At 40.1% G+C, this 24579-nt stretch overlaps 1 protein-coding gene across 4 annotated transcripts in view; it reads left to right on the forward strand.

Moving 5' to 3' along the window:
* SPAG17 (sperm associated antigen 17) overlaps positions 1-24579 on the forward strand; it is a 219701-nt gene that overhangs the window by 181579 nt on the left and 13543 nt on the right. For all 4 annotated transcript variants that reach the window (XM_072769595.1, XM_072769594.1, XM_072769598.1 and 1 more), the window contains 10 exons: positions 104-203; positions 418-465; positions 3343-3442; positions 4170-4275; positions 6467-6592; positions 10584-10720; positions 12006-12190; positions 14161-14221; positions 17255-17399; positions 19973-20117. In XM_072769595.1, coding sequence (XP_072625696.1) covers positions 104-203; positions 418-465; positions 3343-3442; positions 4170-4275; positions 6467-6592; positions 10584-10720; positions 12006-12190; positions 14161-14221; positions 17255-17399; positions 19973-20112 — 1148 coding nt within the window. In that variant the 3' untranslated portion in view covers positions 20113-20117. The remainder of the gene's footprint in view (positions 1-103; positions 204-417; positions 466-3342; positions 3443-4169; positions 4276-6466; positions 6593-10583; positions 10721-12005; positions 12191-14160; positions 14222-17254; positions 17400-19972; positions 20118-24579) is intronic.

A 24579-nucleotide genomic window follows, 5' to 3' on the forward strand; every position in this document is an offset into this window, starting at 1 on the left:
CTAAATATAGGCTCATAGAAGCCCTCTGGAGTAATCAGGCACTGGCTGTATGTTATGTCTTCAAAAGTGAGGATAAATAAGTTAAATGTGTCTCTTTTTAAAGTTGCAGCCCACCTAGCCGAATTATTCAAGCAATCTTTGCCTACTGCTCCAGAACATCCACCAAAAACATTTGATAAATATTTCCTTGAAAAGAAATGGAGGTAAGCTGATCCCATAATGTGTTCCAATTAGTGTCAAGCATACAGTGATTGAGGAAATGGAGAAACACAGCATCCTAACTCTGGGTGATGACACCAATGAAGTCTTAGCCTCTCATCTCTGAAACTCCCAACAATTTATCACTCAGTGGAGGTTTTTCTTGTATTGTTTGTAGGCTGAGAGCATTCCCTCATACTTTCCTTTCCTTTCCCCCAGGCACACAGAAAAAACAAAGCACTGGAGAGAAAAGTTGGAACAAAAGAGGTAATTCTATCTTGAAGTATAAGTAAGCATGTAAAAAGGCCCAGTTTTGTGGAGCCTCAGAAATTTAGAGTGGGATAGGTTGAAAGGTCTACCAGCTAGGCTCTCTGCTGTTATTTGAATATCTTCTACATTTTTGCCAAGTGATTACTCAGCTTATGAGTGAGGACATCATTATCCCTAGAGGAAGCACATTTGACCATTACATAGACCATTACTCCTTTTCACAAGCAAGAAAGTCCTCAGGTACTCTCTGTGCTCTGGTAATTCTAATATACTAATAAATATTCTAGATCTTAATGCAGAGCCTAGTCATAAACATTCAAGGTTCTTATAATTCAGATAAGGAATGTGCTCTAAGCAGTAAGTGCTTTGGTTTCCTTTTATTCCTAGCTGAAGGTGTCACCCCAACAGGAGAGGAAGCCAGATATATTTACTAAGTATATGGTAGTACATATGGTACTATTGCACACATTTGCATAGCTCCTCTCCACAATGACTGGAGGAAGGATGAAGATTCTTCTTCATAAAAATGTCTGAGTTGCCTTGTAGAATGTGTTGGAGAAGTAGTGAGGTAGGACCCTACATCTTATGGGCCAACCCTATAGTGAAGGTCAAACTAGAAGGTGTGTATTATCTTGTAGAATATTCTTGAAAGGAGTTCTAAGAGACTGATGACAATGATTGTCTACAGGGAAGGAGATTGAGAGGTTAGAGGATCGCGGAAGTGCAGACTTCCTTCTTATTACATATTTTTAATACTTTCTGAATTATGTGCATATGTTATTCATTCACATTTAAAAATTTTTTTGAAACATTAAAAATTTCAGATTTTAAACTACAGGAAGATAATGGAATGCAACAGAAGTTTTTGAAGAAAGTGAAATTCATACTTAGATTTGTGTTATAGAAAGAGAAGTGTTGGTGGCATGGAAAATGGATCTGGGGAGGAGGGTTAACGAATGAGAAAGTTTCCAGGAAATGGAAGGTGATCACCAATGGAAGATGATTCTGTAGAGGAATCAAAAAGGAGAATGAAAAGAGGAATTTGGATTTATTAACTGGGAGATTTCTTTTGTGAAAACAGTTCTAAGAGTATAGGCAATAGGCCACACAACTGCAATAGTCTGAGGAATGAATCAGGTGAGGCAGTAGAGAGAAGATATTTTAATAGGGAATTAAAGTTGTTTGTTTAAGATGATATTTTGATTCAGCCAGTATTTTCTGACAGGCCAGCTAGTGTAAGAGAAAGAGCACTAGTCTCAGAGCCAGTGGGCCTAAAGTCAGTTCCAGTTTGATTACTTACAGATGAATGATGCCAGCTGATTGTTTTAGTTCAGCAAAATTTACCTCAAGAATTCAGTTTTGCTTATCTGTATAGTGAGGATCACTGGGCCATCTAATATCAGAAGTATCTTTCAACTCTTGAGAGATAGTTACCCAGTCATGCTGGGTGACTAGCATATGCACTTATGAAGCTCATGGGCTTGGAGGTAGGCAACCTGGGTTTTAATTCAGACTTTACATAACTCTTACTAGTTCTGTGATTTAAAGTAAGTTACTACCTGGAAAAGTTAAGTATCGGTCTATCCCATTGACAGATAGAATGGGAATAATAATAGTAACTGATAGGGGCACCTGGGTGGCTCAGTGAGCTAAGCATCTGACCTTACCTCAGCTCAGGTCATGGATCCCAGGGTCCTGGGATCGAGCCCATCATTGGGCTCCCTACTCATCAAGAGGCTTGTTTCTCCCTCTCCTTCCACCTCTGCCTTTTGCTTCCCCTGCTTGTGCTCTCTCTCTCTCTCTTTCTCTCTCTCTCTCTGTTAAATAAATAAAAATAAAATCTTTTAAAAAAAGTAACTCATAGAGTTTGTGTAAGATCAGATGTATAAAGTATCTGGCATATAATAAAGATCTAAAAATGAGAACTATCTCAGGTAAGATTAGGTTTAGCTACATTTAACAGACACCCCCTGCCACATCAGTACCTTTACAAGAAAGAAGCCTACCTTTCCTGGTGTAAAAGAAGTTAGAAGTAGGCAGTTCATGGTAAGCAGCACCACAACATTGTGAGGAACTCAGATTTCTTCTTTTTATCTTTAATCATGCCTAGCACATGATTTTCATCCTCAAGTTTGCCTCATAGTTGCAAAATCACAGCCGCAGCTGCAGCCATTTCACCCATATTTCAGGAAGTAGGAAAAGAGATGAGATAAGGACGAAGGGAAAGCCTCCCTGCTGTGTCAGCCCTCTTTAAAGGTTATCTGGAGTCTTACATAGTGACTTCAGTTTACTTGTCATTGGCCTTCCTACATATAGGAAAGGCTGGGAAGTTTTTAGCTGGTGTATCACCTCCCCAATATAGGGTTCTGATATTGGAAAAACAACTATCAGGGTTATGATTACTTTTATTTTACTGATTATTTTAATCATTGATCACGCTAGTCATAAACCAAATTCCTTAGGTTTGAGTTTTAGCTTTTGTTACCCCTGCTATAAAAAATTATAGAAATCAGTAGAATCAAGCTGGCATTTAAACCTCAGAGAATTGAAAGACAAGCCAAAAAAGGTCAATCATGTGGATTTTAGTCTTTTGGGATCAACTGTTAAAACCAAACTACCACCTGGCATCATTATTTCCATCTTAAAAGAAAGTCTAATTTCTGAAGTAGGAAACGTGACTGATTCTAAGGTGCAGAATAATGGACCAATGCAAACTGACCAAAAAAAAAAAAAAAAAATTGTCAGATTAGTTCATTCTTATCAGTTTTATTGTTGGTGATTTCATTTTCTATGGGATTTAAAGCAAAAACACATGCAAATAACATTTTTAAATATTCTGTGTCTTCTTTTTATTATTATGGAAATATCAACCAGGAAGGAAATTGAAAATACGCAGAATTACCTAAAGGAAATTAGGAACAAAGTCATATCACCCTACTTCAAATCTGAATTGAGCAAGTTATATCAGTCTCAGGTAACTGAATATAATTAACAATGATTGAATATGAGTCTTTATAAAAGTTGATACAATGCATATGTCATTCCTGATGTTTCTTTCTTTCCCACATCAGCCCAACTGACTTTACCTTTCATCAAATCCATGTCCTCACAAGCATATGAAAAGACTAATTTCAAGTCTTGCACCTAAGGAGTTCACTGCCAATGTATTACTACCACTCTACCTCTCTGCCTTGCATTATCACTATTAATTACCCTCTCCCATCTCTTTTAAACCCTTTTTTGGGCCCAATTCTCCCCATTTTTATCCTCTTATAAATTATACTTTGAAGCTTTTATTCCATTAAAATTTCTGCATCCATCTGCAGCTGAAATAGCACTAAATCATTATGAGTTCTTGGAAACCCGTGGAGACAGAGAACCCCTCTTCTACGAATCCTTGAAACTCTCAAGCAACATGAATGCTTTCATGTGTTTAGAGCTCTCTGTATTGCTATGACTTTTCCAGATGCTGTTAGTAATCAAATGCTGCCTAAGAAGAAGTTATAGGAATGTATGACAGAATGACAAAATCTAGAATGGAGTTAAATAGTCTATTGAAAAACCTTTAGTTTGCAAACTTTCTTTTCATAGCATAAAAAAATGTATACGCTTTCATCATGGCTCATCAACTTAACATTCTTGTGGTGATTGCCATCCAGGCTAGTGTAAGTCCAAAGAAGTCTTTTGATTTTTCCTTTCAGTTTAATAATCTGGACACCCTTTCCAAAAACTTGCCTCCTTTTACAAAGACAGAGGAAGATGCAAACAAAACAGGTCTTCCGAATGCATCCGATGAACTTCATCCAGGTAATATGTTCATGTAGCTCTTATTCCTGTTAATGTGCTAAATGCAGAATGCCTAATAAAGGCCTCTTAAAATATAACTAGTTCCTACCATCTTTTGTCTCAATCATAGCTAATGATGTAACCTACTGTGACTTGTATATTACAAAGAAAACCAAGATATAAATACAATTTAGTTTTCATCCTGTATGCTTAAAATTTATCTAAAAACATTTAGAAGACCTGGCTAATTTACAAATCAAGGGAGTAATGAAAGGTTGGTGGAAAATAGGTCAAAAATGCAGGCTCAAGTTATCACCTCACATGATATCACACCTAATTATAAGGAGGAAAATAAGGCATTTGCCAGCTTAACCAAGTGATCAAACTTCTACCAATTGTGACAGCCTAGATCAGATGCCTTCTCATATAATGCAATATGAAGTGCCTAGGACCTATGCAGAATTCTTGCCAAAAATCATTAACCTGAATTTAACCATGAGGAAATAATCAGACAAATTCAGAGTGTAGATATTTTATGACATAACTGTCCTGAACTCTTCAAAAAAAGTCAATGGAATTAAAAGAAAAAAAAATGGGATGATTGTTCTATATTAAAAGAGAATAAGGGCACCTGGGTGGCTCAGTTGGTTAAGTGGCTCTTGTTTTGGCTCAGGTTATGATCTCAGGGTTGTGAGATGGAGCCCACATTGGGCTCCCTGCTCAGTGGGGAGTCTGCTTGAGGATTTCTTTCCTTCTCCTTCTGCCCCTCCCCCAACTCGCTCACTCACTCACTCTCTCTTTCTCTGGATGCTGGATTGAGAAAATAAACACCTATAAAAGAGGGACACCTGGGTGGCTCAGTGGTTGAGCATCTGCTTTAGCTCAGGGCATGATTCCCGTCTGGGAATCGAGTTCCGCACAAGGCTCTCTGGGAGGAGCCTGCTTCTCCCTATGTCTGTGTCTCCACCTCTCTTTCTGTGTGTCTCATGAATAAATAAAATCTTTAAAAAAAAGCTATAAAAGATATTTTGGAGCAACTACACAAGTTTGAATAGAGGACTATATGGTTGAGGACATTGTGGAATATCTTTGAGTTTTCCTGGGTGTGATGATGGTGTTACGGACGTGTAGAAAATGTCTCCATTTCAAGAAATGCATGTTGGAGAATTTAGGGGTGAAACGAAATTTAGTACTTCTTTTTAATAAACTGGGTAGCTAAATGACCTAGATAGAGGAGTTTTCTACTGTACAATACAGTATCAGGGGCCCAGCTGCCTGGAATGAGCATAGCCAGAGAAACTTCTGATTACCACAGAATTTGTAAAGCAAAGAGTAAGGCTCTAACAATGGCTTAGACACAAAATGGGAGAAATCAGAGATGAAGATTGTTGGTGCTGGTGCCCATCTGCTCCCAGGCAGACAATTCTACTCAGTGAAGCTTACTGTCCCCTTGAAAGGGAGCGATGCTGTAAGTTTCTCTACAATCCTCCAGGCAACCACCACTATTCAGCCAGAGCAGCCCACATACAAGTTGAAATGTATTTGCATCCCCAGTCCTTGATATATTTATGTTTCTTAAAGATTTATTTATTTATTTATTTATTTGAGCAAGAGAGAGAGAGAGTAAGAGGAGGGGCAAAGGGAGAGAGAGCGAATCTTGAAGCTGACTCTCCGCTGAGCCCAGTCTGCGCTAGATCCCAGGATCCTGAGATCATGACCTGAGCCAAAATCAAGAGCTGGACGTTCAACCAACTGAGCCACCTGGCACCCCTTGATAGATTTATCTTAAATTTGTTTCGTGTTGTACTTCTTAGATACATTTTAATAAAGACCTACATTGTCATAATAACAAATGGATTTAAGATGGAAATTTTTTAAAAAATCACATCTCAGATACTCTTGCTAGGTAAAAGTAGGCTAAATTACTTGGTCTCTACTTCATAACCCAACCAAGATGATGACTGTGTTATCTTGTAGAACCAGCTAACTTGCAGGGAGTGTGTTCTTGGCCAATGCTGTCCTATTCATTAATGGCAAACATTGCATCATATAATAAAGAATCCCCGCCTCTCAGTGGCCTTTTTCCATTTGATCTTTCTAAAGACAGGGCTGGGAGAGCACATCATTCATTGTAAAGAAGAGTAGAAACATCAGTAGTCCTTGTATCATTGTTCAGAGTATTACTTTATAATATTTCTTTGGGGTTCTCTAGATTGCCAGCAAGATTCAGAACAGGAATCCTTAAGAACAACAGGTCTTCCAAAACTGAAGAATTTTGTGGACATCACGGAGTGTGCTGGCCAGAACCAAACTGAAAATTTATCAAAACCTATCGACGGTATGGTAGTTATTTATTTATTCTTTCTCAAAACTGAAGATTGTGTCTTTTTGGACTAGGAAAGATGGCACTGGGATCTGAATGTATAGTTGTGGTTACAGAAAAAATTCTAAAGGGTCACAGATCCTGGAGCTAAAGAGCTTTGTAAGGCTTCCTAGCACATCAAAATATCTCAAAAAATATTTTGAGAATGACTGTAAGTCCCAGATTGAAAGTAGAAAATGATAAATATATTTTTCTAGATTGCTCTTGTAGTCTATTTCTTTATTTAAATTATTTTATTTATTTTAATTAATTTGTTGCATAATTTGATGTCATCCCTCATGGATCTGAGAGCTTGCCTTGTTTACTAAAGATCAGGAACCCGGTAGCTTTTTTGGAGCAGCCAGTAATTTGGTATTTGGACTCAGATTACCTACCATTTTAGTACTTTTTTGATCTGAAGGTGCTAGAAGAGAAACATAGAATGTAGTCTCTATCTTATGCAGCACATCATTGCACTGAGGTAGCAGAGATTAAAGTATGGAATAATACAAAGTCATTATAGTACAGGGGAATCACATTACACTGATTTCACTAAAACTAATTCCACTTTATGGTTGTCAGAAAAAAGAAAAACAGTAATTTAAATCCTGTAGGTGAATTTGCACTTCTTCACACCTGTGGACATGGTCCCTATTGAAAGTGAGATGGGGGGCACCTGGGTTGCTCAGCGGTTGAGCATCTGCCTTTGGCTCAGGTGCTGATCCCAGAGTCCTAAGATCGAGTCCCACATCAGGCTCCCTGCAAGGAGCCTGCTTCTCCCTCTGCCTGTGTCTCTGCCTCTCTCTCTCTCTGTCCCTCATGAATAAATAAATAAAATCCTTTTAAAAAAAGTAAAGTGAAATGGGAGTCTGCCAATAGATCTTAGTTACCTCTTACAGAAGGAGCATCTTGCCACATTTTGGGGTAACTTGAGGAATTTACCCTACACGTGACTTTTGCCTTCCTGATTTTAAAGTTATCTCTTGTATAAAGTTTATTCATTTAGTGGACAATTTATGCAATGCCTACTATGTGCCAGGCATGTTCTAAGCACAGAAATGCAGCAGTGTAAAGCCTTATAGAGCTATGCATACTATGGGCAGACCTAGATAATAAATAATTAGAATTAGATAAATTCATATTGTTTATCACAGAGTAAAACCATGTATTATGTATAGAGAGTGTCTTGGGGAGAGGGACAGCATATCATCAGGCAGTTAGGAGGCCCCTCTGGGAAAGAACATGTGAGCTTAGAAGGACTAGAAGAAGCCAGCTGTGCAAACACTGGGGGAGAGGGACACAGCAAGTATGAAGACCTTTAGGGGAGAAGCAGAAAAATGGGTATACAGCTGGAAGAAAATGAACAAAGGAAGAAGTAAAGAAAGGTGAAGTCAGAGGGAGCGGCAGAGATAAGACTGTGTGAAGCTGCATAAGGAGCTTGGGATTTTAGTCTATGTGTAGTTTTGATTCAAACACCACTGGAAGGCTGTGAACAGGGTAGGTACATGACTAAGTGTATTTTTAAAAGATTACCCCAGTAGCTGTGTGAATAATAGCTTGTGACAGGGAAAGGGGGAGCAGACGAGTGGAAACAGTGAGGGGGGAGAAAGCCACTGAGGCAGGACATGTGAGCACCTGCAGAGACCTGGTCAAAGCAGTGGAGGCAGGGAAGGTAGGACGCAAATGAACTAGAACAATATGTCCTGGAGGTAGAGGCAATGGGACTCGCTGGTCAACTGGATGTGGGGCAGAGGAACAAGAGAAATCCAGGGCTGTCCCCAGGGTAAGTACTGCGTGACCAGTCTCAAGGCTGAGAATGTGTAGCCATAACAAGTTTCAGGTGGTGCTGATGTTGCTGGTATAGGATCACACTTTGAGAACCATGGCCCAAAGGCAAACTCTGAAGTGTGAAAATCAGGAAGAAGAGGATTCGCCATGTAGGCATGATTGATCATTAACTAAATCTCCATTGCCTCTCCCCTTCCCAGAGGGTGGAGACGGGGCTGGAAGTTCCAAGCTCCTAATCATGGTTGGCTCTTTCTGGTGAATAACCCCCATTTTGAAGCCATCCAGGAGCCTGCCAAGAGTAGCCTCATCAGATCAAAAGACACTGCGATCACCCAGGAAATTCCACCGCATTTAGGAGCTCTGTGTCAGGAAGCTGGGTTAAAGATGAAATATTAGAACAAAAGATGTTCCTAGCACTCTTATCATCTAGGAAATTCCAAAGGTTTTAGGAGTTCCATGCCAGGAACCAGGAATCTATATACTGAGACAGGTATATAAATTTTCTGTTATCTCACTCTAGTAGAAGGTGCATGTTCCTGGTGGAGTCTTGACTCACTTAGGCATACATTACAGCCCTGGCACTTCTTTCAGTTTCTTGGACAAGTTATTTAACTTCAGTTTCCTCATTTATAATGAGAGAGAGAGAGAGAGAAAGAGAGATACTACTATTATTTAGGACTCTTTGATTTGTAACTGAGTGAACTCAAACTTAAATTCACTAAACAGAAAAGTGGCAGGTGGGGCAGGGGAGGGCGGGGGAGAGGGATATGTCTTGGTCTCAGAAGCTCAGAACCACAGAATAGTGGCTATGGTGCTAGCCCAAGGATGACTGATCCAGACACTCTCACCTTTCAGGAGTGTCCTTGTGTCTGATTGCCCCTCTCTCTGGGCATCCTCCCTGCCTCCATCTTGCCCCATCCCTACTTGTCCCCATTTGGTTTTATCCTCTTCTGCAAAGAACAGACTATATCCCTGTGGCAAGGACCATGACAATAGAGGTCCAAGATTTTGATTTTTCCAGATTCATATCCAGGTAGTCAAGCTGAGATTATACCTCTTGTCTTCTGTGGAAATATCCTGGTGAAGAACCTGCATTGGCTCTGCATGGGTCATGTGCCATCCTGATGACTGGGGCCAGAGATATTGTAGCAGTGAAATATATGTGGTAGGAATTTGAGGATGAGGTTGGCAATGGGGAGAGTCCTGAACATACAATAATTATAATTACCATCTCCCTCAGCTGGTAGGATTTTATGAGGATTCAGTAAGATGCTATATTTAAAAACATACCTGTGATGCTTGCCTGCAGATGTTGGACATTTGAATATTAGTTTCTTTGCCTTCCCTGTCTTGGTGGTTTGAATGCATGAAAAGATATTCAAACATGTTGATTTAAAATAATGTTCTTTTTCAACCTCCTGGATATTTGGAGAAATGTATACAACTGCAACTCTATAAACTACCTACTTTTGCTCACTCCTTCACCAAGTTTGGCGATTTGAGGACTTAACTCCCTGGCTTAATTTATCTGTAATTACTAAGCCCCTTTTAAAAAATATTTTATTTATTTATTTGAAAGAGAGAGAGAGAGAGAACACAAGCTGGAGGGAAAGGCAGAGGGAGAGGGAGAAGCATATTCCCCACAGAGCTGGGAGCCTGACAACCCAAGGCTTGATCTCAGGACCCCGAGATCATGACCTGAGTTGAAGGCAGACACTTAACTGATTGAGCCACCCAAGCTCCCCACTAAGCCACTTTTTAGAAGTGTAAATGTAATAGTTGAACCCCCAAAATTAAGATTTCTCTCCCATTGGTTTTAAGAGATCTTTCAGAGTCAGTGTTTATTGTGTTCTACCTTGTTGATTTAATGGAGAGAACCCTGGTCACTCAGCTTCTCAGAATTTGATTTTTCTCATTTACTTAAAAGAGATGATGCTAATGAGACTCTGCCCTGTCTATCTCCTAGGGGTGTTGTGAAAACTGATATTAGATAAAATCTCTTCATAGAATGTAAAGCTGTAACACTAGAATTGATAAAAAGCCTTTATTTCTTTAAATAAGTTATTTAAAAAGGAAAGAAGAAGTTTCCCAAATTGGTTTATGTTCTCATAAACTCTGGTAGGACCTCAGATGTCTTTGAATAAAATCTTCATGTGTCACAATTTAAACCTTCTAACAGACTCAGAATCCTATGAGCCCGTGAAAATTCCAACCCAGTCATTGCTGCAGGATGTCACAGGACAAGCCAGGAAAGAGAAAGTGAGGCTACCACACTACTTGTTGAGTTCCAAGCCCAAGTCTCAACCTCTCACGAAGGTAAAACAGACATGGAAACCAGTGTCCCAGAGCCAGGCAGCATTTTATGTAATCCTGACTCGTTGAAGTTGCTCATTTCCAGCTGCTGGGTACTGCTGTTCACTGTACATGTGAGATCGCATCCCTGTGAAGATGTTCAGGTCACACAGAGATGAGAGCTAAGACTGTGCTTTGCCGGAGTCAGCTCACCCAGGCTCAGGAGGGGAATTTTATGATCCAGCTCTTAAACCATTGGTAGCTTGAAATCAGCCTGCTGGGGGTTTCGCACCATCAGTAGCAAATGCTACTGATCCGCCTTCTTTTCAGAGAGCCAGTTTACCAGCATACTACTGTCTAAGGGGATCATTGGCCACCCTTCTCATGACTCTTAGGATAAAATGCAAACGGCAGCATCATTACAACCCCTGTTTGATTCTCTACTCTCATTTTACCCCATACCCACTTCAGCCTTGTGGGTTTCTCTTGGTTCTCCAGAAGCACCAAGCTCCTTTTTTCTTCAAAACCTCTAAGATTAAGATCCCCTCTCATCTCTGCTGGGGACCCTGCCTTGAGCCTACCAATCTAGTTTAGATAGTCTTTGATACTAGCATGGCACAGTGCTCACTGCCACCACAGAATTTATTGCAATGTCCATGGCTGACTATGTGGTAGGAGCACTTCCAAACTTTGATGTGCACATGGATTACCTGGGGATCTGGTTAGCAGGCAGATTCTGAGTCACTGAGGCCCGAGAACCTGCAGTTCCAACAAGCTCCCAGGCGAGCTCCATGTGGCTGCTCTGGGGAATATCACAGGCACAGGGCAATATTTCTCAGAGTCTGATTTCCAGACCAGCAGCATTGGAAGTGCCTGGAAACTTGTAAATGCACGTCCATGGACCACATCCCAGGTTTACTGACTGAAAAACTCTGGGGGTAGAATCAGTACATTGGGGCTTACCAAGCTTCCCCGGTGATTCTGACAGAAGCTGAAGTTTGCTAATCACTGGTGCCAAGAGCATAAAGTTTAGAATCAGGCAAACTTGACTTTGAACCTTTACTGCACCAGTTATCATTTGAGCAAATGGTGTCTTATAATACTCTGAATTTGAGCTTCTTTATCCTTAAAACAAAGCCTACAATACTTCTTGCAGTGCTGCTCTAGGATTACAGGAGACTTGTTGATGCTCATTTATTCCCACAGCCAAGTGATTATTTTCCTTTGGCAGTTGAGCCTTTTTCTTATCTTGGGAATGTGACATAGAAATCGTTTCCTTTGATTTGACTACTGTTTTCTTCACACAAAGGTGCAGGATTCTGTCGGAGGAAGAGTGAAAACATCCTCTGTTGCATCTGCTGCCATTAATAATGTGAATTCATCCCCTTTTGGTTTCCACCTGCTCCCACCATCGGTGAAGTTTGGCGTGCTTAAAGAGGGACACACCTACGCAACCACTGTAAAGCTCAAGAACGTGGGAGTGGACTTCTGCAGGTGAGGCTGAGGCACCAGATGCCTGTGCACGTCACCTTCTCCTATGCAGGGACTTATCTTTGGCTTACCTCCATCCTTGAATGTTTATTGAACCAAACTTGACTCCTGAATCTTCACAGCATTCATACAATCATTTACTCATGCATTCATTCATTCTTTGCCAGTTCAGTATTTATCAGACTTCAACCATGTGGTGGGTGCTTCTTGGCCCTCCCATGAATTCTTATTTATACTTTGGGAGAAGCGACTCAAGGGCTGATCAACAGTAGCAAAAAGTAAAAGGGAAGTTGTACAAGTGTTACAGTAATTAGTGCACAAAATTCAGAAAGTCTGTTTCTCAAATCCACCACCAACTATAATACCAGCTGACATGTTTGCACTTTCTGACCTAAAAGTGACTTTCATTACATTATTTCTGAATAATTGAGGCAAAAAGGAAAAAAAAAACAACAACCTGAGTTATTAGGGCCATTTTGCCTCTGAAGATCTAACTTGATCATAACTCACAACCTCTCCTCCTAGTTGAAAATACACTATATATGGCATTCAGTGACAAGAAAAAGAGTCCTTTGTTTCTAGATCAATAAAATTATAGAACTTGTAGAGACAGACCTTAGAGATTATTACAGAGGATCAAAGTAACATGTTTTTAGGTCTTGTAGGCTAGAGCAAGGCTGGATCTCAGATCCCCTGTGGGCCTGTTTGTTTGTGGCATGATGCTTTGTCAGCATGGCTGTGGGTCACTGCTTTGTGCGGGAGTTCAGTCCTTCCCACTGGGTCAGTATATTCTATGTCTATACTAGGCAGCTCCTCATTATGAAAGTTCCCATATTCTATTTTGAATTAAACTTCAGTGTAATGTGGGGTTTTTTTTCCCCCACATAAAAAGTGCAATAAATATTTCAGTTGCAGAGTTATGATCAGTGTAAGTGGCAAGTCCTTCCAGTTTGTGATACTGAACTCGAAAATGGACATCAGACAGAACAAAGCTACACATGCATCCAGTTTAAAAGATCAACATCCCGTTTTGGTTGAGGCAACTACCCAGCTTCAGGAATCACGTGTGTTTCCTCAGAAACAATCAGGCCACCAGATCAGACATTATTGAGTTTTTTTTGTTTTGTTTTGTTTTGTTTTGTTTTGTTTTGTTTTGTTTTGTTTTTTTGGTTGCTGCCCACACAATGGGTGGGGAGAAATAGAGAATCAACTTCAAACTAGTGAAACTCATCCACGCAGATCCTATCTACTCAGTATAGAATTTTAGCTTGCAAGATTTCACTCCTCAGCTTGTTAAATTCAGCCACTATAGCACAGGCGGCGAAGTTGATAGTAGAAAGAGCAGGATTAAGGTCAAAAGTGGAGGTAGGCTTTCCCTGTTTCCCTGGCATTTTAATTTGCTCCAGGTCTTTAACCTTCAGGCAGAACCCACAAACCACAGGCAGGGAAAGAGATCAAGAGGCACCACGTGCGAGCTGGGGCTTTCAAGTTCTCCAACGTTTTCTGAGCCTTTTCTGTTTCTCTTCTCCCCAAACATGCAAGCCCCATACCACGACAGAGCAAGACTGGCTCCCATGCTCCACTGCTTTCCAAAAGAGCCTTTATTCTTCAGCTTAATGATCTGGCACTCAGCATTGGTGTTCACGCTGGCGGCCACGCTGCAGTGCACGCACCAGCCAAACATTCACGACCGTCTGCCCGGGCCCAAGCTGCTCGGCAGCATCCAATAACAGAGGGTTGAAACTGGGATTGGAGTCTGTTTGACGCTGATGAAAACTGTTGTTGGAAAGGCGGTTGTGAAATGGCCTCAGATCCCTTTCCCAAGTGACTATTGGGTTCTTCTCCTAATGGTATGGAATCCCCCCTTCCTCCTTTGTAGCAAACATTAACACCTTCCTGATTTTATAACATCCCAGTCTATTCATTGCTTTTTCATTATGGCATAAATTTATTCCCGTCTTTTTGCCTGGTAGATTTAGGGTGAAGCAGCCCCCACCCAGCACAGGACTGAAGGTGACTCACAAACCCGGACCTGTAAGTCCTATGCGCTCTCTGTTGTGTGCGCCCATGTATGTGCATGTCCGTGTGTGCATGTTTCCAGGGAAGTGGGCTAAGTCATTCTATACATTCAGGTTAAATCATGTATAAGTCTCATTTTTTTAGTATCATAAGCAAAAGATTCCTGGTATGAGTACACCATGTGGCTTGACATCTCTGACTGCAGGTAATAGCCATGAGACAAATCCTATGCGTAAATAGTTAAACTTCCAGCTATGGAAACTTTTCTGAAGTTCACTCATTTGTCCCAATACTACAGCCATATACAGTTATATGGAAAAGACGCCTTTTTAAAAATTAAATATGATTTGACATGCACTAGGAGAGCTGATTACCTGAAGGTATCCTGTAATAAATTCTTCTGCTAAATGAAAAGTCCCTTGGAAAAATAAATAGTCTATCCTTTGTATTTTATATAAATTTGGCTTGTTCTTTTGCTATTTGCCAGAGAATTTTAATGACATTCTAAGAAATAGTAATATATTAAAGTCATCAGCTGCTTCATGTCTCCAGAGACCTCCGAAAACACCAATTTTAATGTCAACTTGTTCTAACTTTATTTGATACATTCCCCCCAAATGGGGTATTTAATTTTAAAAAAATCCCTATATTGCCACTTACTTTAAATTATAATTTCAGAAATGTAGTATCAAGTAAACAAAAGTTTACAAATACATAAATACACAAAATATATAAAATAGTATAAAAGATATAATAAAATCACACTTGTGAATCTTAGCATTCGTTCCTTGGTCAGTGCATCATCTTCACATTCCTTCCATTTCATTCAACAAACTCTGAATGCTACTTATAGGGACAGGGTACAAGGGATGTTAAACATGAGTAGACTCTTATGTTGCTCCCAGAGCTGGGCACATAATGGGACTCAAGGTATATAACTAAGTGATTGAATGAAGTGAAGACATCTGGTAGACACATGATTGTTCATCACAGACAGGGACACACATGAACTAATGAGAATACCAGGCAAAGGCATCCACTTCCATAACCAGCACACAGAGTCCACGGAGTCCCAGGATCTTAAAACAGCCACAATTGTACATTGACACAGTAGGGGCAGTTTGATAGGGTGCAAAATCAGTTGGCTTCTTGTGACTGTGCCACCATCAGCTCTGTGAGGTTGTTGGTTAATTAACCCCCTTTACCTTGCTTTCCTCATCTGCAAAAGAAGTTGTATGGACCTGATAATTTCTTAGTCCTTTTCCAGCCCTAAAATCTTATGGTCTATAATATGGTAGTTTGCAGGCTGCAATTTCAAACAGAAATATACTTTGGGGTAAGATCCACCAATTCATGAGTACCTCTCTGTCATATTTCATCATTGTACTGTGTCAAGATTCCAGAAACTTTGCAACATAATGCAAAAACAAAAATTAAAGCAAGCTCTTCTTCCACTGTTGGGAGAAGTTAGCAGATTGTTTTTTTCATTTAAAGTAGGGGTGATGCCAAAAGCCAAAATGACTGTTGGATCAACTTTTGTAGGTACTAAAAACCCAGCATGTATTCTTTGAAGCTCACTCTCTACTGTTAGTATTTTTTATTTTTTTGACAGTAAGTTTTGGCTCTGCAAAAATATAATCTATAGACTTCTCCATATGTAAATCTAACCACTGCTCAGCTTGGTTTTATGCCAACACTGAATGAATATGCCCAGAGCCTGGGTAGACCTGAGTGGTGGCGGGATGCCAGCTGCCTTGTGCAGAGTGGCGTCATCCCAGCCCTGCCCTCATTGTTGGGCTCCAGGGCGAAGGGCCTGATCCTCAGACATGGAGACTTGGATACCCTCCAGTAAGCAGACCTTCACAAGCACATTGTTGAAAAAGTTGAAACATTTTTCAGCTCTATTATTTATAAACTATACTGAAAAAAATATATATTGATATCTATTTGCTTTCCATGTGGTGGTTTCTGATGTATTTTTTCCAGATAATTGTTCTCAAGTCTGCTTTTTAACCTACCTCCTGGAGAGGCAGCTTAGGAATACAAACAGCTCTTTCTTTCCTGGCCAGTGTTCTCTTTAAGGAACAAGGCAAGAAGCCCATTCCTTGCTGTGTTTCTTCTTCATTATATATCGGGTTTCTTCTTAGTTGGTCCAGACCTCTTCCACGTGGCTTTCAGATCTAAGCAGTCTGGCATTTAAGCTCATTCTGTCTCCCTCTACTGGCTTTGTCACATCACAGGTCCTCCATTAGAAACACTATAAACCATTGTATACATAAACCACATCTTCTTTATCCATTCATCTTTCGATGGACACCGTGGAGTATGAACATTTTTTAAAGTTTTTATTATTTACTAATGATTGAATACAGGCTAATTTGATTTAAAAAAAAGAAAGAAAGAAACACTATAAACCAAGGGGCAGGAAAGGGGAAGTTGTGGGGTTCAGGGACTCTCTTAGTTTACATTTGTCTTTATCCACAAGGATATCCATAGAAACCCACCGCTGGGGCACCTGGGTGGCTCAGTGGTTGAGCATCTGTCTTTAGTTCAGGTCGTGATCCCGGGGTCCTGGGATGGGGTCCTGAGATCAAGTCCCATATCGGGCTCCCCGCAGGGAGCCTGCTTCTCCCTCTGCCTATGTCTCTGCCTCTCTCTTTGTGTCTCTCATGAATAAATAATAATAATAACAACAACAATAATAAAGAAATCCACTGCTAACATTCAAGAAACAGCATAATTATGGGCATTGTAAAAGTGGTGGCAGTATCACCACCGGTGGTATACTGGCATTTAGTTTTCTTACACTTCTTCCTAAATAGCACCTGGTTTTCTTCTTCAACAATTTATCTTGGGTCCCATTTGCTCCATGAAATTCTACCTAACTAATCTACAAAGTAACTCCTCTAAATGTCATAACAGTGATCATTCATTAGTGCCATGTTTATATATGAGAAAATACGATTAAAAAGTTTAGCCCAAATTCATGTTAAAACCAAGATTTGAACTCAGATATGTCTGATTCTAAAGCTACATTGTGTCCCGTAGGTGGCAGCTGGTTTGCAAACAGAACTGAAAGTGGAGTTATTTGCCATGGCTGTTGGAGAGGATGGTACCAAGGGATCAACACACATCTCACACAATATTGAGATTATGACTGAGCATGACGTCCTGTTCTTACCTGTGGAAGCAAATATCCTTTAAAGCTCAACTTAAGTAGTCACAAATAGAGCAAAAATTACATTTGAGCAAGGGGAAATGAGAAGTCAAAATGCTATTCCCTAACTTCCTCGCTCCCGTATTCCATAGCTTCATTAATTCTATTTTAAGACCATAGAGCTAAATTTCTTCAGATGAAGACTGTGTCTTCATTCATCTTTGTATGCATCTAGCAAAATGCCTGTTACACAGTACATGTATGGTAACTGAGTTGCATAAATGCCAAGGTTAATGGCTAACTATGGGGTATCAGACAATCAGAACGGTTTTGAAAAGCAAATCTTTGTCATCAAAACAAACTTGTAATCTTGTTAGGGAACAGAAGATACCTTCTTATTATAAAGGATAAATGGATATTCCTACACATACACACCTTCATATCAGTGTGTCTTACATATGGATACCTACAGAGGTCAAGTAAACTATTATATACAAGGTAATGTATGGAATATTTTATCATATATAAAAATGGCCGTTAGATTCTTTCTCAAAAGACTTATAATCTAGAAACAGAAATAAAGTCTTCACACTTGATTCCTATATTATTCTGTACTCCAGTGACATGAAGCATATAGTACTTTGTGTTATGTATCAATTTGGTATTTGAGCTGGGTCTTATAAAATGCGAAAACTTTTGATGAAAGGAAACTTAAGATAGAAGGAATGAACAAATCCACAGCAAGAAGAGAGCTGTTGAGAAGGGTAGGAAGTTCAATTTGTGGAGAACTTAGGGAGTATTAGGAAACATCATGGGGGAGTTGGTTGGAATCAAGTTATGGAAGATTTTGAATCCCTGATCAAACGTTATTATATAAGCAAGAGTGAATCATTGAAGATTTCTAATCCAGTAAATGAAATAATATATTTTTGTAAAAATGAATCCAGTGTTACTCTGCTGGATATGTTGAAGAAGAGCATCTGGATGCAAATAGAAGCAAAGAGCCATTGGAAGGCCACTTCAATAAGCCAAGTGTAAGGACAGGAACTATCATGTCTCAATAGTGAAAGGGACATGGATGGAAAGGCACTTGGCAGGTGGTGGGGGTGCTGTAAAATCTGAGGTGAAACGCTTTGATAGAAGGAAGTAAGAAGACAAGAGTTCAACTCCAAGGTTTTGGGCTCAAGTAATGAATCATGCATATGTAGGACTGGGTCTCAATTGGGGAGTTAGAGCTGGAGATGTAGTAATTTTAAGCATCATCTACACAAAGGTGACAATTGAAAGTATGGGAAAGGAGCAGAGATTTTGGGTCTGCTTAGGGAGTAGGAGGAAGAAGAGGAAGCAGTGGAGACAGAGTAAGCAATTAGAAAACCAAGAAATAGCTCAGAAGCCACAGAAAGAATTTCAAGAAAAACATGGACATAGTTGACAAATGCATAGAGATGTCAAGAATTCAGATTTAAGTGGGATTGCTAGATTTGGCTGAAGGGAATGGATCAGAAGAGAAAGATTTAAAAATATGAATGAGAGGAAGTATTGAAGCAGCAGTGTCCAAAGGAGAGCAAGAGGTTAGTCCAGAACAGAGCTGAAGGGCAAGCAAGCGGGTGAAGATGGTTAAGGATCTAGACATTCTGGGGGTGAAGGGGAGATTTAGGAGAACTTGTGTCAGATGACCTTAATTTCAGTAGAAATGGAGCTGAATTCACTTGTTCACTTATTTCAAAGGTGTCACTAATGTGTGAAGAACTGTTCTAGGCACAGTGAACGAGAAACAAAAATGCCTGCCCTCAATGTAGCTTCTTCCAGTGGGAGAAGAGACAGTACACAAAATAGGTAAAATGTGGACTACAATGGTGCTGATAAGTACAATAGAGAAAAATGAAAAGTAGGAAACACGGTACAGGGAATGTTAAGGAAGATTCCAATTTAAAATGGGGTGATCAGAAAGACCTTACTGTGGATGTGATTTTTTTTTTTTTATATTGATGGCAGGGTTCTTCTGTTAGTAATAGAAGGAACCTAACCAAAGAACCAGTTTTTCCCTCTAGGAATTAAATCAATCTTCATATCCTCTTTACACAGGTGTTTGGATACTGATCCAGAGCACCTGATCCCTGCTGCTGGTTACAGCAATCAAGTCATTTAGCATTTATGCCAGTACTATCTATTTCCTTATTCATAGATTAAAGGCCATCTATCAGTTAGGCACATATAGATGGGGAAGAGAGTTTTATTGAATCTTTTATCTACTTCTAATGTCAATAGTGAGAATTCATTGCCCATTTCCCAAGATCTATCCCTTCCCCACAGAAAAAAGCATGACATCTGGATGCTGATGTGATTTGGGACCTGGTTATGGTGACTGATGGCTCCTCTAGGAAGACTAACCACACAGCAGAGAAGTATACACTGGGTGGACAGGAGAAATTCCAAGAAATCAATATCCACCCTTCATCCCCTAAGCCTGAATCTGTAGAATTCACATTTCATAGAAAAGTATGGAGCTAAAGATGCTAGAGAAGAGGTTCTGATTCTAAAATGTTATCTGAGTTTGTTTACACAAATCATTTGGTCATGACAGTCATAGTCCTTAATGAGTATTTTACCAGTTTTGACAAGCAGCAATTATGATAAGAGACCAAAAGATTTTCCTCAGGGAAAAGAAAATCCCATGGTCCAGAGGACTTCTACGATTTCTTCCTCTACACTTGGAGTCTTCATGTCCCGTAAAATTTCTCCACATTAGGTCCAGTAAGTAACAAATGGGAACTTTAATGTCAGCCATTCAGATGTGAGGCCTTAGACCTCATGTTTGTTCCTCTCTTCCTACAGCCAGAAACCAAGAAGGCACTTAACCTGGTGGGATGGAAATACTTGTTTTAAATAACTATAATAGCTACTTCTTTATATACATTATCAGTATCGAATCCTCATACTACTGATTAGATATTATCTTTCCTACTTTATAAATAAAGAAACTGGGCAGCCCAGGTGGCTCAGCGGTTTAGTGCCGCCTTCAGCCCGGGGTGTGATCCTGGAGACCCGGGATCGAGTCCCATGTCGGGCTCCCTGCATGGAGCCTGCTTCTCCCTCTGCCTGTGTCTCTGCCTCTCTCTCTCTGTCTCTCATGAATGAATAAATAAAATCTTTAAAAAAGAAAGAAAGAAAGAAAGAAAGAAAGAAAGAAAGAAAGAAAGAAAGAAAGAAAGAAAGAAAGAAAGAAAAGAAAGAAACTGAAGCTCAGAGAATCTTAAGTAGATGATGTAAAAATCTAACCTACTTCAATGTGATCCTAAAGTTTGTTCTTAGAAGCACTGTTTTCTTTTTTTTTTTTTTAAATCTTTATTTATTTATGATAGTCACACAGAGAGAGAGACAGAGACAGAGACATAGGCAGAAGGAGAAGCAGGCTCCATGCACCGGGAGCCCGATGTGGGATTCGATCCCGGGTCTCCAGGATCGCGCCCTGGGCCAAAGGCAGGCGCCAAACCGCTGCGCCACCCAGGGATCCCAGAAGCACTGTTTTCAATGTTAAGCTGACCTTTCAAAAAGCAGGAGCACCTACACCAAGACGTCCTTCTGGACTTGAAAATTTACAAATAAGCCTGTGGTTGTCAAACATTTTGGACATAATATTCTTAAAAGTTATTAAGGATCCCAAAGAGCTTTCATTCATGTGGGTCATATCTATCACATTTACCAAATTGGAATTAAAACTGGGAAATTTTTTCAATGTAAAAACCATAATAAAGCCAGTATATTAACATAGATGTTTTAAATGAAAAATATTTTTCAAAACAAAAATGTATTATTCATGGGACATTGTTTTACATTTTTTACAAATTTCTTCAATGTCTGGCTTAATAGAGCATAGTTGGATTCTCACACCTGCTGTCATGATATCAGACATCACATAGCCTCTGGAAAACTCCACTGGACACCCATAGCATCTTGTATTAGTTTCCTAGAGCTGATCTATCAAATCTCTATTAGTTTCTTAGGGCTGCCATAACAAAGTAGCACAAACCAGGTAGCTTAAAATGACAGATATGCTCTTGCAGTTCAGGAGGCCAGAGTTCTAACATCAAGGAGTTGGAGTGGGGGTATTTCTTCTGGAGACTGAGGCAGAATTCATTCTATGCCTCTCTCCTAATGTCTGGTGGTTGCCAGAAGTTCTTGGGTGTTCCTTGGCTTATGGCTACATCACTTTAATCTCTGCCTCTGTCTCAAATAGCATCCTTCCCTGTGTATATATTTCTGTCTCTGTCCTTATAAGAAAGACACTCATTTCATTTAGGGGCTACCATAATCCTGAATGTCATCTTAAGGTCATCTTCACAGTTTCTGATAGACGTGAATTTTGTGGAGACAAACCCAGTGTAATCTGGGTTTGAATATAAAATGGAATGAATATAAAAATATATTCATTCCATCCCAACATTCCCAAAATTCTTCACCCATTCCAGCATTAATTCCAAATCTAAATTCTCATCAACATAGGTTTCAACTCAAAGAGTTTCACGTCTCACCCATATAAATCAAGTATGGGTAAGACTCTGGTATGACCTGCCTTGGTCTCCCTTCCACTGGAAGATGCATCAAACTAGAAAATAAGCCATCAGCTTGCAACACACCATAGTGGAAAAAGCATAGGGAAGGAAGATACTCCCAAAGGAAGAAAGTGGAAGGAATAAAGAATCACTAGTCTAAAGCAAGGGTACGACACAGCAAGGCAAATTTCATGAAATTTCAAGACCTTAGAATAATCATTTATGGCTTGATCAACATGCCGTCTGGGCCCTACAGAGGTTTCACCAGCCCCAACCTTTAGACCTTCAGAAGCCTTGTTGGCCCCATCCTCTCGTCCTCAGCCCAGACATCATTTACCTTCTGGGCAGCCCATCTCCTATTTATAGAATCCCAGAAGTCTGGCAGCCTTCCTTTATCTTGTCCCCTCCCTGTCCCTGTCAGGCCAAACCAGGAGTATTTCTGCTGATGTTACATCCTCAAAAACCTGTCAGTATTCATGCATGTCACAGAGATCCACATCATTAGACATGAGGCTTCTCCATAGATCCTTCCTGGATAACCGCACCTCTATTCCTGGCTTCTGCTGAGATGCCTGTTTGTATCTGTAGTCATAAACCTAATCTCTCCAGCACACACACCCTTGGTGACTGCTCCAGAGTATACTTTTGCATTGTTTTGCAGTATGGATATAACGTCAATTTTCAAACTCATCATGTTTTGATTCCTTTTTGCTCTTTAGTTCCTTCCTCAAATGATTTCTTTCCCCTTACATTTTACTAGAAGCAGCAAGAAACCAGGCCACATCTTCCATATTTTGCTTGGAAACCTCAGCGAAACATTCAGTGCGAGTGTTTACAAGTTCTACTTTAAACCCCAAAGCAGAACACAATTCAGCCAAGTTTTCTGCCACCTTATAACTTTTCCTCCAGTGTCCTCAAATGACATGTTCATTTGAGGTCACTCTAGAAGCACGTTTAATGTGTCTATTTCCATCAACATTTTGTTCATGATGAGGTAGAAGTTCTCTGAGGTGACATGACAGCAGCTTTCTCTGCTGTCCCTATCACTTCCTTCTGAGCCATCCCCAAAGTGGCTTAGAAATCCATGTTTCTACCAAGTCATCTCAAGATAACCTAGACTTTTTAATTTCTCACGTTGCTCACAATTCTCCCAGCCTTTACTCATTACCCAATTCCAAAGCCACTTCCACATTTTTGGGTATTTGCTCCAGTTAACACCCCACTTCCTCATATCAAAATCTACCAGTTTCCTGAGGCTTCCATAACGATCACCACAAACTAGGGGAGGGAGGCTGAAGACAAGATATTCATTTTCTTGCAGTTCAGGAAGCCAAAGATCTGAAAGCTAAGGCGACCGAGGGCTGGGTTCCTTCTGGAGGCTCAAGGAGAATGTGTTCCTGCCTCTGTCCTGGCTTCTGGCACTAGCCTGAGTCCTCAGGGTACCTTGGCTAATAGCTACATCAGGCAAATCCCAATTTCTGCCTCTGTGGTCACACAACCTCCTGTTTCCTCACATTGCATCCTTATATAGCAATAGTCACTGTACTTAGGGCCCACTCTAACCTCGCATCACCTCATCTTAACTAATTACGTTTATAAAGACCCTATTTCTAAAGAAGGTCATGTTCATAGGTATCTGGGTAGACATCAATTTTTGGAGGTCACTCTTCAAATTACTAGATTTTAGTATTGTTTTGAGAATATTTTTGATCTTGCAAACTCCTTGAAAGGGTCTTACCAACTCCCAAGGGTCTTAAAATATACTTTGGGAATCACTGATTTCATGGTTTATGTCAGTTCTATTCCATGGCTTTTGGAAGTTACTCCAAACTGAGGAGTGGTGAAGTCTCCATCACTAGCTAGACAACTCTACTACAGAGCAGCTTTCAAATAATGGTGCATAATTCCTTTGGCACCAATCATAAGTAACTTCATGAATCTTTACGCCTCTGTTCATATTAGCACAGTTAATGTGATTGAAAGATGCCTACTATACTTATTCTTTTATTTTAAAGACAAACATCTAGTGTAAAGATTCTCTATATCGCCTAGAGCTAACAGATAACATTTTAGTCTATTTCTTTCCCATGCCTTCTATGTGTGTGTGTGCGCGCACGCAGGCGCCTGTGTACGAGAATCATTCTGTAGTTTTAGATACTGTGTAGCTCACACAGTAAAAATAGTACCTTATATTGTGTTTATTTTGAGCCAGTAAGCACTTCACATTAACTCTATAAGGTAGATCAATTGGGCCTATTTTATTTTTTAATATTTTATTTATTACTTATTTTATTTTATAGCTACAGACACCTAAAATCTCATAGCTTCTATGGTTCCAGAATCCAGAGGAGCTCAGTTGGATACTCTAGCTCAACTAGGAATGAATGTGCTTTCAGCCCACTGGTAGGATGCAGTTCCTTGCCACGTGGGTCTCTCCTTAGGGAGTCTCACAGCAAGGCAGCTTGGTTTATCGGAACAAGAAGAGCCCAAGAACAGGAGCAAGGCAGAATTCAGTGTTTTATATCTCAAACTTGGAAAAGACATCCCATTACATTTGCTGCATTCTGCTAATCAGAAGCCAGTCACTAGGTCCTGACCATACTCACGGGGGAGAGAGAGCTACACAAGGGCAACTGGCACTAGACCTAACGAGGGCTGGGGCC

This window comes from Canis lupus, chromosome 12, assembly GCF_048164855.1.
Source record: "Canis lupus baileyi chromosome 12, mCanLup2.hap1, whole genome shotgun sequence".
Classification (NCBI taxonomy): Eukaryota; Metazoa; Chordata; class Mammalia; order Carnivora; family Canidae; genus Canis; species Canis lupus.